This window comes from Amphiura filiformis, chromosome 16 (genome assembly GCF_039555335.1).
Source record: "Amphiura filiformis chromosome 16, Afil_fr2py, whole genome shotgun sequence".
In the NCBI taxonomy this organism is placed as follows: domain Eukaryota; kingdom Metazoa; phylum Echinodermata; class Ophiuroidea; order Amphilepidida; family Amphiuridae; genus Amphiura; species Amphiura filiformis.
This window is the reverse complement of record NC_092643.1, coordinates 38412545-38432473: the sequence shown is the minus strand read 5'-3', so window position 1 is coordinate 38432473 and position 19929 is coordinate 38412545. Positions and strand designations below refer to the sequence as shown.

Here is a 19929-nt window from a genome sequence, read left to right as displayed (position 1 = left end):
GTAGTTCATCAGTACCTAAGATCGGAGGTAGGTCATCAGTACCTGTGATCAGATGTATTTTAACAGTAACTGTGATCAGAACCTATGAGAAAGTTCAACAGTACTGTGTTCACAGGTAAGTCAACAATATTTGTAACCAGAGGAAGTGTAACAGTAACTGTGATCAGAGGTAGTGCAAAAGTACCTGTGATCAAAGGTAGGTCAACAGTAACTGTGATAAGAGGTAGTTCATCAGTACCTGTGATATCGGAGTTAGTGCAACACTAACTGTAATCACAGTATCGGTAATAAAAATTGATCAGAGGTAGTGCAACAATATCTGTAATCAGAGGTGGGTCATCAGTACCTGTGGTCGGAGGTAGTTCAGTAACTGTGATCATAGGTACATGTAGTTCAGCAGTAACTGTAATCAGAGATTGATCAGCACGTTCATACTTCCATGCTTCTTCAAATGACATGACTTTGTGAAGACTTTATTGCAAAGTGTATACATAATAATAAGGCTTATCGTAGGTGTACATGTAGATATACGCTCAATGTCCTGCAAGTGTTCTGTGTGAAATCTTGGAACAGAATTGACAATTAAATCTACACTGAATGTTTGTTGTTAGTATGAAAACGTTCACGTGCCTTCAAATGGTCTTAGTTTGTACAACCTTTATTACAAAATCAATATTTAAACGGCTTCTCTTTAATATGTACACCTTCATGCTTTTTCAAGTGACTTGATTGTGTAAAGTCTTTGTTACAAAATGTACATCTAAAAGGCTTTTCTCCAGTATGAATTCGATCATGTTTCTTCAAGTCACTTGACGTTTTGAAGCCTTTATTACAAAATGTACATCTAAAAGGCTTCTCTTCAGTATGTATACGTTCATGTCTTTTCAAGTCACCTGACGTTGTAAAACCTTTGTTACAAAATATACATCTAAAAGGCTTTTCTCCAGTATGTATTCGTTCATGTGCCTTCAAGTGATCTGATCTGTTGAAGCCTTTGTTACAAAATGTACACCTAAATGGGTTCTCTCCAGTATGTATACGTTCATGGTTCTTCAAATTATCTGATGTTGTGAAGCATTTGTTACAACATAAACATGTAAAAGGCTTCTCTTTGGTATGTATACGCTCATGTGTCTTCAAATTACCTGACTGTGTGAAGCCTTGGTTACAAAATGTACACGTAAATGGCTTCTCTCCGGTATGTATTCGTTCATGGTTCTTCAAACTACCTGACGTTGTGAAGCCTTTGTTACAAAATAAACATCTAAAAGGCTTGTCTTTGGTATGAATACGCTCATGTGTCTTCAAACTACCTGACTGTGTGAAACCTTTATTACAAAATGTACACCTAAAAGGGTTCTCTCCAGTATGAATACGATCATGTCTCTTCAAGTGACTTGACTGTGTGAAGCCTTTGTTACAAAATGTACACCTAAAAGGCTTCTCTCCAGTATGTATTCGTTCATGTTTTTTCAAGCTATCTGACCGTGTAAAATTTAAATTGCAAAATGTACATTTAAAAGGTGTCTCTTTAGTGTGAACACGTGCATGTGTCTTTAAACTACTTGACGTTGTGAAGCCTTTGTAACAAAATGTACACCTAAATGGTTTCTCTCCAGTATGTATACGTTCATGGACCTTCAAGTTACTTGACATTGTGAAGCATTTGTTACAAAACGTACACTTAAAAGGCTTCTCTGTAGTATGAATGCGTTCATGTTTCTTCAAATCATATGAAGTTGTGCAACATTTGTTACAAAATGTACATTTAAGATGTTTTTCCTTCTTTAATCCTTTATCCATTGAATATATTTTTCCTCGACTCGTGGATGATTTCCCAGATGCGATAGAAGATGTTGAATCTATACCGTAATTCATTTGCCGATTGATACGTTTACCATGAATTAGTTTACCCTGCCTATCATGTAGCTGTTTTTCGTATCTCGTGTTGAGTTTAGAAATAGTGAAACCTTCCTTTGCATTCTTACCCATGGACGTAATGTATCTCGCTTTGCGCTTGTAGTCATACCAGTAAGGACGAATTCCCATTTCATGGTGTCTTTTATGCGACAAATATCGTAACACATTGTTGTAAAATCTCTGCCCGCAATACTTGCATACATGCGGCATTAAGTAGTCCCACTCACGTGGACGTCTATTTGCCATTGTCTGTAATAGAAACAAGCAAAAAGTACATAGGATTAGCGAAAGCACTACTGTCTACGTTTTTGAAAATGTCAAACAAGCTGGATTTATTTCATTTATTTAGATCAAGTCTGGAGAATGTTTGTTGCCCATAGCAAAAAGAAAAGTTTCCCGGTGACCACCCGATGACCATTCGGTGGTCATCAGAAACCTTTCGGGTATCTTTTCCAGAATTATCCGAAAGTGCCCGCTAGTGGATACCTTGCGGATACCTAATTAAGTTATCCAAAAGTTTTCGGGTAGACATCTGGAAGTCTCCCCAAAACTCAAATATTTCAAATGAGTTACCCAGAAGGTTCCCAGAAACTTAGATTCTTTGCAGGAGTAATACCCGGTGGTTATCCGCTTTTAATTTGACCTTGAAAATAGCATTAAACATCTTAAGAATGCATTGTGGGTGGGTATATGGTCAAAAGTCACTGAATTCAAGTTAGTTGTGGTCCAAAATGTATGGATTTATATGTAGGACATTACAAGATGTTTACTAATTAATCTGGAACATGCTGTAGGAATTATAAAGCATTGAATGCTTGATTTCATATGACAATGCAGGTAGGAAAATGTGTATGAAATGATTTGTATTGATGCAGTCTTTTTACACTATGTACCTAATGACACATTTGAATGTTTTAGTTTATATCTTTTCTAGTAAATCATACATCAGACAGCAAATGAATGTCAATTAAATTACTAATCATCAGCTAATGTGTCAATTAACTGATAAGCTTTATGTTAAGCTATTTGTTGTAAATAAATTATAATACTTGATACAAAAATTTTATTATAGGTTGTGTCACTGATGTGATCACATTTAGGTACTGTAATACATGTATATATGCTGATATAACAACTTGGTTGTTCATTAATTGTATTAAGGTATGCACCTTATAAGATGTGAACCAAATTAAAAGAATATTTGTGTACAATAACTACAATTACATTGTACACTTTAAAGTTTCTTATACCAATAGCACAAGCTCAACTGCCATGACTGCAGCATGCAGAGTTGTATTTCTCCAAAAACTACAATTCAAATAATAAGCTAAATTGCCTAATAAATTTATATTTCTGAATTCCCCAAAAGGTCAACAGGGATCAAATCAACAAGATTGAAGAATAATTAGACAATATTTTCACTCATTTTCAATATGTTGTGCGGTCAGTACAACTATAGGATCCACAACATAATTATAAGTTAACCTTAGCGCTTTTTGGAAAAAAAAAATCGCAAAATATTTAACAAAATGAAAATAGGTAGGCCTATGGGTGGCCTAATCACGTAGAACGATAGTCTCCTGTTGGCCATTGTTGTACAAAGCCCACTTAGTCATTTAATTAGATCATAGAAGCGATCGAATTCGGTGTTGAAATGAGCAAAATTTTATTTTTTCAGTTAATGTCTGAACAAAACCATAATGCTTGATACTTATTTAGTCTTGTAGTGTAAGATTTTCGATTTTAACAGGCTTCAACTTGGCCGCGAGCTTTTTTATTGGATGAGTTTTTTAGCTTTTTAAAGTAATATAGTTCGCTAACACACCACTCCACGCCATAAATAAATTCTGCCAGTCACATTTCCACAATATGAAATTTATTAAAAAGTAAAATTTTAATTTTAATTTTACTTCATTAAAGTTTGGCGGAGGCGGGGTTCGAACCCACGGCGACGGACTGCTTTGGACATACTATGAACCCAGCGCCTTAGACCACTCGACCACTTGTCTTGTTGGAATTCTTTTGAAACTTATTTGTAGATATAATCGCAACTTCAACATAGGCCTACCACGTGACAAGCAAAGGCAGAAAACGTACCATATTTTGGAATTTTATTTGCCTAAAAACATTTATGTGTATTATTAGCGCTTAATTGTTGTTAACTACGTGTTTTATACAAAAAAAATCCAACAAAAACATGATAACTGGACGTCTATATGGACAATACATTATATCGATTTTGACACGTGCTTGTGTCTCAGTACATTTCCATGGTCAGTAAAATACTATAGAGGAAAACCTACCATTTTCTTGTATACAAGTTCGATGTTTTGATCAAGTGTGTGAATATTCGACATTAGACCCAAAATGTTTTTTCAGGAAATAAAAGATTAGATTACCATAAAAACGAAACAGTAATCTTTGGTTGGGTCTAATGTAATATTCACATAGGATTTTCAACGTTTTTTCTATCCTTTTTCTTTCTCAATTAAAAAATATTTTGGCGTATATAAAATTTAAAATAAAATTCTCTGCCTCTTAAACGACATCAAATGCGCCATAATTGGGCATCACGAATCGTTATATATGATGTGCAGTTAATATTCATATTTTCTTTTATACAGAGGATGCTTCAGTTTTGACAGAAAAATATTTTCTTGAAAACCCTCTCACTCGGTTATTTTAACAAGGTAACCACGCTTCCCTAGAATGTGCAATAAATTACCATTAAAATTTTTCTTATTCTAACAGCAAGCGTTTCTAGAATGTATTATGGCGAAATGTGGTGTACATGTAGTTCGCTAATGAAGGATTTTCCCCCATGGATGAATGATTCTGTAAGCCACAATAGAAATATCGATTATTTCTGCTGGTCGCTTTCGAAATATATATTAAGTACTGAGTTGGACATTTCAGCAGTCTGAAACGGAAAAGGATGAAATTAAAACGGAAATTATGACAAATAATATATACAGCCTGTCTCAAAAAAAATTGTGCAAGTGGAAAGCGCCATCTTTGGCAATCAGACAATACTGTTTTGACATGATGCTTACATCAACATCAAGGGAGCAGTCCTAGCTTTTAAATAACGTTTGTTTCATTCATTTTGGTTTCAGCAATCCAGAGATCTGCTTCACTAAACATAAATGCATGAAAACCCTTTGTGCCACTTTTTAGGGAATTGAATAGAATGTTATATCCAAATACCTGTACAGTACAGTTAATAAAAGAAAATTCATTTGTAGGATTAGAAATGATATGTAACAACTGCTCAGTATAATTGTATTGAAGACGAGGACAGCAAGATGCAATGCAGTGCTACAGGTGACGGTCAAGCAGAAGGAAGGAAGGAAGGAAGGAAGGAAGGAAGGGGGCTCTAAGTGACCCATATAAACGAACAATAATGTTAAAGACCAAACTGTAAAATGGACTAAACTGTTGATTTCAAGCAATGTCGGATTCAGCTGCTGCACACTCGGAAATGTGCTTATGATTATTTTGATGAAATTCATTAATGGATTTTAAATATTTAGTGTAAAATTTCAAACGTATAATTATGATGTGTAATATTTCGTTGAAATGATTTTAATTTTACAACAGAGTGTGCAATATTCTGTAATTTAGAGCGTAACAAGTTTTCGAAAAAATGGCAACTATGGCGAAGTCTCTGCACTGGTTAATTGGTTTAAAAAAATCCTTTGTTAATCTTTTTTTTTTGTTAATCATTTAAGTAAAATATGTGTAATAATTATAGTATAGGCCCTATTTAAAGGTTTTATATGTATAACTATATAATAATATATAACAATTATAGTCTTTGCTGTCAGGAAAGTTTTGTGAAGGGTCCGGTGGTTATTTTGTATGTTTTCTTCCCCCCACCGGACTCAAGTACAGGAATAAACCATAGACAGTAACACCATGGCTGTCAAAAAAAAAAAAAAAAAAAAAAAAGAGTGTGCAATATTTGTTTGTCTTTTAACATAATGTCTTGAGTGACAAAGAGAACAGTATTTGCCATAATAAAATCATTGACACAGTACATGTATTCAATTCTACAGCAGAATGTGAAATATGTATTTATCTTTCAACCTGGTTTTCAGTGGAAAAAGAGAATCATTATACCTATATCATGATAAAACAGTAAAAACAATTTTGTATTGTTGTGTAATCGATGCATTCTTTTGATTTCACGAAGGAACTCTTGATAAACCGTGATGCTATCATTGATTTACATGTAAAAATTTACCCTAGTAAAAGTGGAACAATTGTGATTTTACCCTTTCGTTGTTAACTAAACATATCTCGAGATTAAAACAAGCAAATTGAACATAACAATGGCACTCGAGAGCTAAGACTACTCCCGTGACGTTGATGTAAGTATCATGCCACAACAGTATGTTCTAATTGCCAAAGAGGGCGCTTTTTACTTGCACAATTTCATTTTGAGACAGGCTGTAGACCCACACAATGTGCCTTACAGAGGTCGGAAATAGTTTTCTTTAGCAAACAATATTAGTTTCAAACGCTAAAAAATTAATGCCGAAAAAAGCTCACGGGCGAAATTAAGGCCTATAAAAATCAAAAATCTTACTCCCAAAGTCACAATATCATGCCTAATTTTAACACCGGGATTTAAAAAAATGTATATGCAAGCACTATGTTCTCACCTTCTTGTGATTTTTCCCCATAATTGTTGTTTTCACGCCAAATCTGGATTTATATTTAGATTCCTTGATGTTTTGCCTTTAAAATGCTTTTATATTTCTTGCGTGAATAATAAGTTATAGCCCTTTTACCAAGCTTCATAAAATATTTCAGTTCTGAAAATAAAAGCAAAATACATGTGAACAGCTGAAAAGTCAATGAACAAACTTGTGAATTGATAATATTCAACTGACGTCATAATGTATTCAAGGTCATCTCAAAAATAAACTTTATATCGTGATACCGACATGTAATGTTAGTTCAAATTGCTACCAAACTTGCGTTAAAATAGTTTGGAATGAAAATGTTTGGTCTTACAATTCCATCCAACCTTGGGTCATAGGTATTGAGAAACTTCATGTATTTGTGTCGTAAGGCCACACTGGGGTTTAATGTCAAATCGTAATATTTCAATGAAAACTACCACATATGAAACTATTGGTGTCCAATTACAACCAGATGTTTCTTGAATGCATTCTTAGTACCGGAATCTTCATATTATGATTATGTGAAAGGTCAAGGACACAAAGATCCAGATGATATGCTATAATTATACATGGATTGTATGTATGTCTATCCTTTTTTAAGGACTCTTCTTGTTGGTTCTCATCCCATCTCCCCTCAATTTCAGGAATTGTATAGATAAAAGAAATTGATTAAAAAAAAGCTTTGGAATGCTTTATGAAAACTTTATCCAAAGACCTACAAAAGAAGTATCTTCAATACGAAAGGTCAAACTTTTTAAATAATTATCGGCTTTTCCTCCCAGCTACATACACTTTCAGTACATTTAATTAGATTTATAAAGTTTATAATTTATTAAACATTTTCATTTTATAAGAGGATTATTAAATTATCCAAAATATCAATTTTTAATAATTTGCCATAAAATTTGTATTATATCGCGAATGTCAAAATATCATATCAAAATTATTAATATTAATAGCAAAAAAAAACCAACACAACGAAAACATCGAGTATGGATACGGTCCAAAACATGGATTTTACACATAGAATGTATTCAAGTGTAATATGTTTTACGCTCGGGTTTTATAATATTTGGTTTTAAAGCCAATGTAAGTTACTCACCATGCTCACCGTGGCTTATTGAAATAACTCCAAGTCTTGCAATGAATTCTACTCGCGATCAACGTACACGTTCACGTACATATACACCAAATTCCCTCAAATAATAACAGATAACAAGAGCTAAAGAGCAGTAAAGCTGACTGCACTCTGGATAGTCTCAGGTTTTAAGTTCAGTTTCGAATACTACCGTACGGCGTACACGGTTTTTCCGGTAGAGCCTGCTATACCTATTCCGTTTGACAACATCATGTATGGATGATTCATGCATGTGATCCTACTTGACTTTCATTACGTTTTGTTATTTAAATAGCATGATCAATTGATTAAGGTTGAACTATCTACCCTGATCGATCGATCGATCAATCGATGTAAAACTTGCAGTTATAATATCTGAGGAGGTCGATTCTGGAATATCTATTAAACCAGAGAAAATGTAATGAATTACATCTTCTCTGGTCGATTTGTCATTGTAGCACTTTCAAAGTTCTGAGCATTTTTCATGTTTGCATTTTGTGATTTTGAGAACAAAGTACAAAATGTGGTTTATATAAGCATGCATCAGTTACGTGGTCACCCGTATTATTTGGGATAATAAATTAAATTAAGTTAAATTAAATTAAATTAAAAATAAATTAAATTAAATTAAATTAAATTAAATTAAATTAAATTAAATTAAATTAAATTAAATTAAATTAAATTAAATTATATTAATAAAATAAAATAAAATAAAATTAAATTAAATAAAATTAAATTTGTATCATTATCATTTGTTCTTGTGTAAAGATTGGTGAATAAATATATTTAAATACATGCTTGAACCATCGAGCTATTAGTAGGAAGATACTTGAACTATATTTTGTACTTTGCTATCAAAATTACAAAAAATTACTTAGGCAATCAGCGTAGTAGGTTCACGATTTGAAATGTTTTACAAATCTCCATGTACTTTAGAACAAACCATTTTCTCTTTTTTTTTTTTTTTTTTTGTCAAATAAATAATATTAAAATACTGAAATGAGTGGCACTGTCTCCAGTAGATTTTAAAACAATATATTATAACAGATGCATAATGGTTTATCTGAATTCAATGTCATAACATACTTTATTCATAAATATGACATAACCCAACTCTTATATTTGGCACTGACATCTACCATACGATACCACAATCCCACAGTATTAAATGTACATGCCTCCTTAGTAATTTGGAAGCAATTTTGAAATGTTATTCAGAAACAGATGCCAGTATACACCTTATCTTTCAGGTCAGCCAGTGCTCAGCATGCTTTTTTTTGTTGTCGACATTATTGTACACGGATTGCGAGCGAGAAACCATGATATTCTCCGAGATCCTCATTTCACAACTAGCCGATCGAGCTCATTAGCGACCGTGTTCACGACTGACTGTATACATTACAATAAAAAAGACGGGTATTACTTTTTAAACGTTCAGCGCGTTTATTAGTAGGCCTATACTAATTGTAGTTTTATCAAATCTGATAGCAGTAATCTTATGTCTGTATGTACAAATAAAGTTAGAACAGGTCTAACTTTAGACCTGGTCTAACTTTAGACCTGGTCTAACTTTAGACCTGGTCTAACTTTGGAGATTAGTTCTATGGAGAAGGAACTTTTTGATATTTACTTATTCTATAATATTGCAGATCCTGTTGAGGGCAAAAAAGACTGCACAAAAAGTAAGGCAGCTGTAATAGATACGCCTATAGCGTCAGAACTACCCATCAAACACAAAACGTTTTCGACATCATTCGCAAAAGGTTATAAAAGGTTGTCAGAAAACGTTTAAATGTCGGGTTATATAAAGGGTATATTAAGAGTATAAAACGTTTTCATAACCTTAAAAAACATTTTTTGATAATCTACTGCTCAGCAAACAAAAATGTTTTACAGAAAACGTTTAAATATCGGGTTATATATATAAAAACGTTTTAATAACATTCCAAAAACATTCTTGAATACTTGATACAAAACATTCTAAACAGAATGTTATTTTGGGGTTGAAAATATATTTTGCGAAAAATGTTTGCCCCAAATATTTCCAATATTTCCAAACGTTTTCATGTCCTTTGTATAACCCGACATTTAAATGTTATTAAAAGGTTTTGAAAAAAAAAAACATTTTAAGAACATTTCTTCGTTTGCTGGGTTCAAACATTTTAACATAATGTTATTTAAGTATTGACACAATATTTGGCAAAATGTTTGTAAAATAGTTTACAATAACATTTTTTAAAACATTTAAAAATATTGTTGTAGTGTGTTTTCATACAAAACGTTTTAAAACGTTATCATGACCTTTATATAACCCGACATTTTAATGTTATTAAAACGTTTTTACCTAAACCAAAAGCCAAAATATAACTTATTTAAAACGTTTTAAAAACGTTTTTCACAATACAATGCGCCGCCATCGGTTACTCTTGCTAGTCCATTTTTTGACCTCAAGGGTCGACATCGCCTTCCTAGCCACCATTGGATTTTTACGCGAGTGTGATAATACGATCGTAATAATGTTGAAAACAGCTCCACGAAGGATTCCGTGTAATCAATAGATCTACTACAATTATTGTAAACTGCTGTTTAGTGTTCATTCGCGTGTAACATAATTATATTGATTGACATTTAAACACACATTGACATGTTCCTGTGTTGTATTCGTATTATGCGGGATTTGGATGTCGACAATTTCCCATGATGCACTGCGTATTTTGGCCTTTCCCCAGCTACCGCTGGTGGCGCATCGTATTGTGAATTGACCGAATTGTTTTCACAATATTTCAACATAGAAAGAAGGATGATTTATTTACGAGCGTTTTGATACTCCATTTGTCAAATTTTGTTCAATATTACAACACAGACGTTTTTTTAAAAGAAAAATACCCGAATTTAAAAGTTGCAGCTATTTGTATTGATTTGAAGTCAGCGCGAGCAGAGATAAATGGAGGGTTTTACGTGAAATAATGCTTGCGTAATAACCATTGATCGCTGTAAACTGCAGCCTTTAAATTCGGGTATTTTTCTTTAAAAGCACTACTGTGTTGTTAATATTGAACGACCTTTGATAAATAGGGTATCAAAAATGCGCGTAAACAAATCATCCTTTTTGTGTAAAATATTGTGCAAAAAATATTGGTTCTGAAGCTATAGGCGTATTTAAAACAGCGGCGTTACTTTTTGTGCAGACTTTATAATTATGTGAAACAGGAAATCACAAGCTAAGCAGCAAATAAAAAAAGACGCGTAAGAAAGGGAAGTGTAAGACAGGACATATTTGTGAAGGTTGTCATTCATTCAGTTTAATAGATATTAAATCGAAGTCCAGTAGCTTAGTTTTATGATTCCAATTTTATATTAGACAGCTGAAGTTTTTGAGTTTTGGACTTTACTAGGAGTAAATGAGAAAAAGAAAAGATTAAAGGGACCCCCTAAGTATAACCGGGTTTAACTTGTTTTGTGCAAACGGACGTTTATCTGATCGGACATTTCAAAAATGTCATCAGTACCTGTGATCAGAGGTAGTTCAATAGTATATGTGGTCAGAGGTAGTTCAACAATACCTATAACCCGAGGTAGTTCAACAATAACTGTAATCAGAGGTAGGTTATCAATACATGTGACCAGAGGTAGTTCATCAATACCTGTGATCAGAGGTAGTTCAACAGTACCCGTGATCAGGTGCAACACAACAGTACCTGTGATCAGAGGTAGTTTATCAGTACCTGTGATCCGAGGTAGCTCAATAGAACTGGTGATTAGAGGTAGTTAAACAGTTCCAGTGAGCAGAGGTGGTTAACTAGAACTGGTGACATGAGCGGTAGTTCAACAGTAACTGTGTATCAGAGGTAGCTCAACAGTACCCGTGATAAGACTAGAGGTAGATCAACAGTACCTGTGATCAGAGGTAGTGCAACAATAACTGTTATCAGAGGTAGGTCATCAGTACCTGTGATTAGAGGTAGTTCAAGCGTAACTGAGATCAAAGTACATTTTACATTAAGTATGGAAGAATTGACAATTAAAATGCTTCTCGTTGTATGAAAACGTTTATGTGCTTTCAAGATACCTAAATGTGTGAAGTATTTGTTTTTAAATCTACACTGAATGTTTTTTGTTAGTATGAATACCTTCACGTGCCTTCAAATTGTATTAGTGTGTACAACCTTGATTACACCATTAATATTTAAGCGACTTCTTTTTAGTATGTACACCTTCATGTCTTTTTAATTGACATGATTGTGTGAAGTCTTTGTTACAAAACATACACTTAAAAGTCTTCTCTCCAGTATGTATACGTTCATGTCTCCTCAAGTCACCTGACGTTGTGAAACCTTTATTGCAAAATGTACATTTAAAAGGCTTCTCTTTAGAATGAATACGCTCATGCCGCTTCAGACTAAATGCCACTGTGAAGCCTTTGTTACAAAATGTACATCTAAAAGGGTTCTCTCCAGTATGTATACGTTTATGGCGCATCAAACTACCTGACGTTGTGAAGCCTTTGTTACAAAATGTACATCTAAAAGGCTTCTCTCCAGTATGTATACGTTTATGGTTCTTCAAATTACCTGACGTTGTGAAGTCTTTATTACAAAACATACACTTAAAAGGGTTCTCTCCAGTATGTATACGTTCATGTCTCTTCAAGTCACCTGACGTTATAAAGCCTTTGTTACAAAATGTACACCTATAAGGTTTCTCTCCAGTATGTATTCGTTCATGTCTCTTCAAGTGACCTGACCTTGCGAAGCTTGTGTTACAAAATGTACATCTAAAAGGCTTTTCTCCAGTATGTATACGTTCATGTTCCTTTAAACTACCTGATGTTGTGAAACCTTTGTTACAAAATATACATATAAAAGGTTTCTCTCCAGTATGTATACGTTCATGGTCCTTCAAACTACCTGACGTTGTGAAGAATTTGTTACAAAACGTACACTTTAAAGTCTTCTCTCCAGTATGGATACGTTCATGTCTCTTCAAGCCACCTGACCTCGTGAAGCCTTTATTACAAAATGTACATTTAAAAAGGTTCTCTTTAGAATGAATACGCACATGCCCTTTTAAACTACCTGACGTTGTGAAGCCTTTGTTACAAAATGTACATCTAAAAGGCTTCTCTCCAGTATGAATACGTTCATGTCTCTTCAAATTACCTGACGTTGTGAAGCCCTTGTTACAAAATGTACATCTAAAAGGCTTCTCTTCAGTATGTATTCGTTCATGTCTCTTCCGTTGACCTGACTGTGCGAAACCTTTGTTACAAAATGTACACCTAAAGGGATTCTCTCCAGTATGTATACGTTCATGGTTCTTTACATTATTTGATGCTGCGAAGCCTTTGTTACAAAATAAACATCTAAAATGCTTCTCTTTGGTATGAATACGCTCATGTGTCTTCAACTCACCTGACGTTGTGAAGCCTTTGTTACAAATTGTACACCTAAATGGTTTTTCTCCAGTATGTATACGTTCATGGACCTTCACACTATATGACCTTGTGAAGGCTTTGTTACAAAACCTACACTTAAAAGACTTCTCTTTAGTATGAATGCGTTCATGTTTCTTCAAATCATCTGAAGTTGTGCAACATTTGTTACAAAATGTACATTTAAGATGTTTTTCCTTGTTTAATCCTATATCCATTTTCGTAGACGATTCCCCTGATGCGACAGAAGACTTTGTATCTTTGTCGTAATTTTTTGGTCGATTGATACGTTTACCATGAATCAGTTTACCCTGCCTATCATGTAGCTGTTTTTCGCATCTCATCTAGAGTCTAGAAATAGTGAAACTTTCCTTTGCATTCTTAACCCCAGACGTCATGTTTCTCGTTTTGCTCTTGTAGTCATACCAGTAAGGACAAATTCCCAGTTCACGGTGTCTTTTATGAGATAAATATCGTAACACTTTGTTATAAAATCTCTGCCCGCAATACATGCATACATACGGCATTAAGTAGTCCCACTCACGTGAACGTCTAATTCGCCATTTTCTGTAATGGAAACAAACAAAAAGTGCATAGGATTAGCGAAAGAATTTCCGTCTTCGAAAATAATTGTCAAACAAGCTTGTTTTATTTCATTCATTTAGATCAATCCTGGTGGAAGTTTGTTGGTCATATATTCAACGTCAAATCCGCCAGATCTACCGATAAAAGTCGTATGTCTTTCGTTAACAAACATTCATAACCAGATAAAAATTATAACGAAGTTATACTTGACGCGTCGAATATTAGACCAGGGGTTGCATTATAGGAAGAGAGAGTGGAGTCACGTGTGCGATTTAATGGTGGTATATCATCTCACTTGACCTCTTTGACATATATTAGCGTACCGTACCGTTGTCAAATCAACGGGCTCCTGAAGAATAATTAGACAACATTTTCACTCATTTTCAATATGTTGTACGATCAATACAACTATGGATCCCCAACCAGTTTTTTTGAAATAAATTATTTAACAAAATGTAAAAAGGTATGTGTGGCCATATTTGTTTTACACTTGTAGACCAATTAATAGCGTCACACATCATTGCGTTTAGTCACAATGGTTCATTATGTAAAAAACTGAGCCCGTTTTGAAAGTTTCATATGATACAGAAAACCTTTCTTGGTCACATATGGATCACTTGACTCATTTGCAGCGAGTAATTTCATTTGACACGCATAACCAGATCAAATGACACGCGTACACGTTACCCAAGAGCAGTGACTCACATATAATGAGTCATTGCATTACCCAGTTGTGGACCCACGTATGGCAAGTAATTGCATCTGTACATACTTTGCATGAGTCAGTTGACCCGGTGTAAAAACATAATCGGTTCCGATATTTGACCTGATTTAAAAATTACCCGATGGGTCCAGTCGGAATGTGAAAGCGAGGCTAAATTTCCACCATTATGTTTTTTTGTGTTACATCCCTTTCTAACTATCGTCAATAACCTGTCATCGTCAAGTGAAATAAATTTCACCTTTTTTAAAAACAGGAAAACGAACTCAGTCCATGCGACAATTCTCTTACACCAAAGTTGCGTTAAACATTGCGTTAAACACCATTTATACGTGTTGCGCTTTAAAAAGCGCAACACGTATAAATGGTGTTGTGTCATAAACCAGAAACAACATAAAAATTGGATCCTCAGAAAATCTTATCCATCATCACCAACAACATCAGTTGGCACAATTTCATATTTTTACATTATCCGTAAACTTCCAAAAATATCTTGCCAATGAATTCTACTCACGATTAACGTACACCAAATGTCCGCAAATAATAACAGATAACAAGAAAGTGCAGTAAAGCTGACTGCACTAGTTCCAAGTTTAATTCCGAATACTACACGGTTTTTCCAGTGAGCCAGAGCCAGCTTACTAACCTATTCCAGATTCCGCTTGTGACAACAGCATGTATGGAATAATGGATTCACTCAGGTGCCTATTGTTATTTAAATAACATGATCAATTGAATTAGGATGAACTATCTATCCCGATCGATCGATCGATGTAAAACTTGCAGTTATTTATGTAGTAGATAAAGGGTGAGAAACAGACCATTACCATAGATAATCGGTGTCTTGTTGAGGTATGGTGAGCATGTTAGTCGCTCGGAAGGCGAGACCCCGAAGGGGTCGAGCCTTCCGAGCGACTAACATGCGAACCATACCTCAACAAGACACCGATTATTTATGGTAATGGTCTGTTTTGAACTCGTTTATCTTATATACGACGAGCCAAAATAAACGAATTTGTTGTAATAGATTCTAAAAGACAAAATGGAAAAGCTGATGTACTATTATCACTGATTATCTTGTAAAAGTTAAGGGTTTTTCCCAAAATAAAAACACCCCGAGACAGTGTAATATTCCTTCCATGTGTCCTGCGTTCGAGTCTACGGGTCTATCAATACAGAATTGATTTAATTGATTTTACGGGAGATTCTATTCAATTCACTTGTGGTCCTATCCCACTAGATAGCCTTATTAATTCCTCATTAATTCATAATATTTATAATGAATATGTATATAGTTCAAAGGTCAAATTACCAAAGTGGGTGGGTTTTACCAAGACAACTCTTTTAACACCATAGAATATATATTTATCTTTAATATACGTTTAGAATAAATGTCCCGAGCCAAATCAACGCATTTTCCTGGGTACCCTCCTCGACCTATTTTGGTTGGGGTTAGGCCGCAGATTGTTGTAGGTTTCCTACATCTAGTCTTGTGGCCTGTAATGTACTGCATTTTAGGTGCACAAAATATCCTTGGTTGAACTGATGTAAGACCTCATGGCTCTTGTTTTGTAACCTAATTTGTCGGAATCTGCGTTTTGTTGGGAGAGGGGGGACAAAGGTAGATTGACACCCTCGTCCTTATGCAGGATTAAGTTAAGAGACACAATACAAACTAATTTGCATTATTCAATAGAGGTGTTCTTGGTGTCATTCAATATACCATCTTCATTTAAATATAATATGCATAAACTTGCATAATAATTTATGCTGATCGTGTAAAATATATAAATTCAAAATTAGAGCCCTCTATAGTTTGATCAATTCATAATGTACTTTGATGCAATTTAAGTTTGTTGAAATGAAAAAAAGTCAAATAATGTGGCCAGTGTTTCTAAATGCGAACATGTACTTCACTTGTTCAAAATTTATTGACCTGACCAAGATTATCTTGACCTGACCAAGATTATCTTGACCTGACCAAGATTATCTTGACCTGACCAAGATTATCTTGACCTGTCCAGATTATCTTGACCTGTCCACATTACTTGATATAATCGACAGTTGACCAGACTTTTGTTCCATTATCTATTGTATTTCTTTTGTTCAAAGTCTGGTCAACTGTCGATTATATCAAGTAATGTGGACAGGTCAAGATAATCTGACAGGTCAAGATAATCTGGACAGGTCAAGATAATCTGGACAGGTCAAGATAATCTTGGTCAGGTCAATAAATTTTGAACAGGAGAAGAACATGTTCATATTTAGAAACACTGGCCACATTATTTGACTTTTTGGACATTTCAACCAATTTAAAATGCATCAAAGTTTAATATATTTTACACGATCAGCATAAATTATTATGCAAGTTTATGCATATTAGATTTAAATGAAGATGGTAAACAATACTTATGTGTATTGAATGACACCAAGAACACCTTTATTGAATAATGCAAATTAGTTTGTATTATGTCTCTTAAAGCCTGTATAATTAGGACGAGGATGTCAATCTTCCTTTGTCCCCCCTCTCCCAACTAACGCATATTCCGACAAAGTAGGTAACAAAACAAGAGCCATGAGGTCTTACAAATTAAGTTCAACCAAGGATATTTTGCACCTAAAATGCAGTACATTACAGGCCACAAGACTAGATGTAGAAAAACTACAACAATCTGCGTCCTAACCCCAACCAAAATAGGTCGAGGAGGGTACCCAGGAATGTGCGTTGATTTGGTTAAGAACATTTGTTCTATAAGTATATTAAAGACAAATATAAATTCTATGGTGTTAAATAAGTTACCGTCATGTCTAGGTAAAACACACCCAGTTTGGTAATTTGACCTTTGAACTATTTACATATTCATTATTAATATTACGAATATGTATAAAGAATTAAGGCTATCGAGTGGGACAGGACCACAAGTAAATTGAATGTTACTCAATGTAAATCAATGTTGTATTGATTTGATTAAATCACTTTCAATTGACACTAGATAAGACTCATAGACTCGAACGCAGGACGCACGGGAAGAATATTTATACACTGTCTCGGTGCGTTTTTATTTTTGGAAAACCCTAAACTTACACAAGATAATCATATCAGCTTTTCCAGTTTGTCTTTTGGAAAATGAATAAACCATAACAACAAATTCGTTTATTTTGGCTCACCGTATATGTAAGATAAACGGTTCAAAACAGACCATTACCATAGATAATCGGTGTCTTGTAGAGGTATGGTTCGCATGTTAGTCGCTCGGAAGGCTCGACCCCTTCGGGGTCTCGCCTTCCGAGCGACTAACATGCTCACCATACCTCAACAAGACACCGATTATCTATGGTAATGGTCTGTTTCTCACCCTTTATCTACTACATATCGATTCTGGAATATCTATTAAACAGGTCGTAAAATTGGCCCCATAGCAATAGTGTATGCAAACTAAGACCAACCAGAGTGCAGTCAGATTTACTGCTCTTTTAGCTCATAGTAATTGCGAACATTTGGTGCATATGTACGTTGATCGTAAGCAGAATTGATCAAGATATTCTTTGAATTATTTCAATAAGCCACGATGCAGTGAAGACGGTGAGTAACTTACATTGGCTTTAAAACCAAAGATTATAAAACCAGAGCGTTAAACATATTGAACTTGAATAGATTTTATCAGAGAAGATGATTTTATGTGTACGATCCATGTTTAGGATGTTTTGGAGCTCGATGTTTTTTGTTGTTTTTTGAGTTTTTTGCTACCTCTGTTTCCAAGTTTACGGATGATGGATTGTAAAAGATGTGAAATTTAAGATGTACTAATTGATCCTGACAAATTAATGATGATGAATAAGATCACCACAGCCAAGCCGGATCCAATTTTTATATGTTCGTTGTTGTTTTTGGTTTGCGACACAACACCTGTTATACATGTAGGCCCCTTACATGTTGTACTTTAACGAAACTTGATGTAAGAGTATTATCGCATGGATTTGAGTCCGTTTTACTGTTTACGTGACCCGTTTTTATTTTAAGTTGTATCATTTGATTTACAAATCATTAATCATGATAAGAAAGGGAGGTACATGTACAATGTTACCCTCGGGTGAATTTTATATAGAGGTGGCGGCATGTGCCTAGTAATTATGATCCTTTTTTTGAAGTCGTATACCCGATGACCCTCTCTATAAACTTGATGTAAGAGTATTTTCGCATGGACTTGAGTCCCGTTTTTTAAAAGATGAAATTTATTTTAAGTTTGTATCATTTGACTGATTACAAATTATGGACCATGATAAGAAAGCCCGGGGGGGGGGGGTCACTCCCATTGTGGGCTGTACACCATTCGCGATAATCAAAATTTTGAAAAGCACCCTAAACAAGAATTTAACCCTTGGCTAAAACAATACCCTAAACAGGTGTTTTCACACCTTAAACAGGGATTTTATTCCTTGCAACAATGTCATACCCTAAATTTCATTTCCGCGTATTAGCAATATTATTGCAATTTTGCTACCCTTTTTTCCCAATATTTCATGTTTTTGACATGCGTTACGCGCGTATCGTGCTTACTCACGAAAAACTACCCTTTTTACGCGTTTTCATTATCGCGGATGGTGTACAGGCCACAATGGGAGTGACCCCGGGTAAGAAAATTACCCTCGGGTGGACATGGTGGAGGCATGTGCCTATCATTATGATCCGTTTTTGAAGTCGTATACCCGATGACCCCTTCCGGTATTTTCGCATGGATTTGAGTCCGTTTTACTGTTACATACACTGCAAATTTTGAAGAACACGTGACGCGTCCGATAATACTTAAATTTAACACATCCAGAACACAAATTGCCTAGGTAGATTTAAGGTTACACGAAGAAACTTATAAAAACGTATAAAAGACGTATAAAGTTGTTCTCTAAAACCGCGTTTTCTCAGCAATCAAATATCGCAGTGAGTCAAATGTTGGTGCATGGACGTATCTTAACCTTATTTTTGTGTCTTTATACAAATTTTTAGAATCCGTTTGAAAATCCCTCGTTTAAATCATTTTTACGCACCGTGTTCACAAGATCAAAAACACGTTCCATGCAGTTTTTTTTCAAATATTCGCTCCGTATAAAACTACGCCGAGTGATTGTTTTCTCCTTTTGTGTATTGAACTACAAATCGACCAAAGAAATAATGTTGCTATGGGGAAGAACCAAAAACAGTACCGATTAAATTTTATTAGCCCGTTTTTGGGAACAATTTTCGAGAATCTTGTACCACAAAACACTGTTATGTTACATTATCGATATCTGGATTGTGGAACATTAATTTTGATTTCTAACTGCCTACATTATTTCTCAAAAGTATGTCGATTCCTTTCCCATTTGAATTTCACTCCAAATTTAAGCTACTTTTGAAAAAATCGAGGTTTTTCGCCATCGATACCTCCGACATTTACAGCGGTGATGAGATTGTTTATCATAAGAGCCT

At 34.5% G+C, this 19929-nt stretch overlaps 1 protein-coding gene across 1 annotated transcript; it reads right to left on the bottom strand.

Annotated features, from left to right (window-relative positions):
* Positions 1–669: 669 nt before the first annotated feature.
* On the bottom strand, positions 670–15114 carry LOC140136401 (uncharacterized). The gene is made up of 3 exons (XM_072158125.1): positions 14980–15114; positions 11924–13726; positions 670–2059 (listed from the first exon to the last, which is right to left on the bottom strand). The coding sequence occupies exons 2-3, from the start codon at positions 13501–13503 to the stop codon at positions 670–672; spliced, it is 2970 nt and encodes a 989-aa protein (XP_072014226.1). The 5' UTR covers positions 13504–13726; positions 14980–15114.
* Between the last annotated feature and the right edge of the window lie 4815 nt (positions 15115–19929).

Excerpts from the sequence above, each read along its gene's own strand:
- LOC140136401 (XM_072158125.1), bottom strand. The coding sequence starts at position 13,503 with ATGAGATGCGAAAAACAGCTACATGATAGGCAGGGTAAACTGATTCAT. Across the intron at positions 2,060-11,923 it reads GGTGTACATACTAAAAAGAA|ACACCATGAAATGGGAATTC; the intron begins GTCGCTTAAATA and ends GTCGCATAAAAG.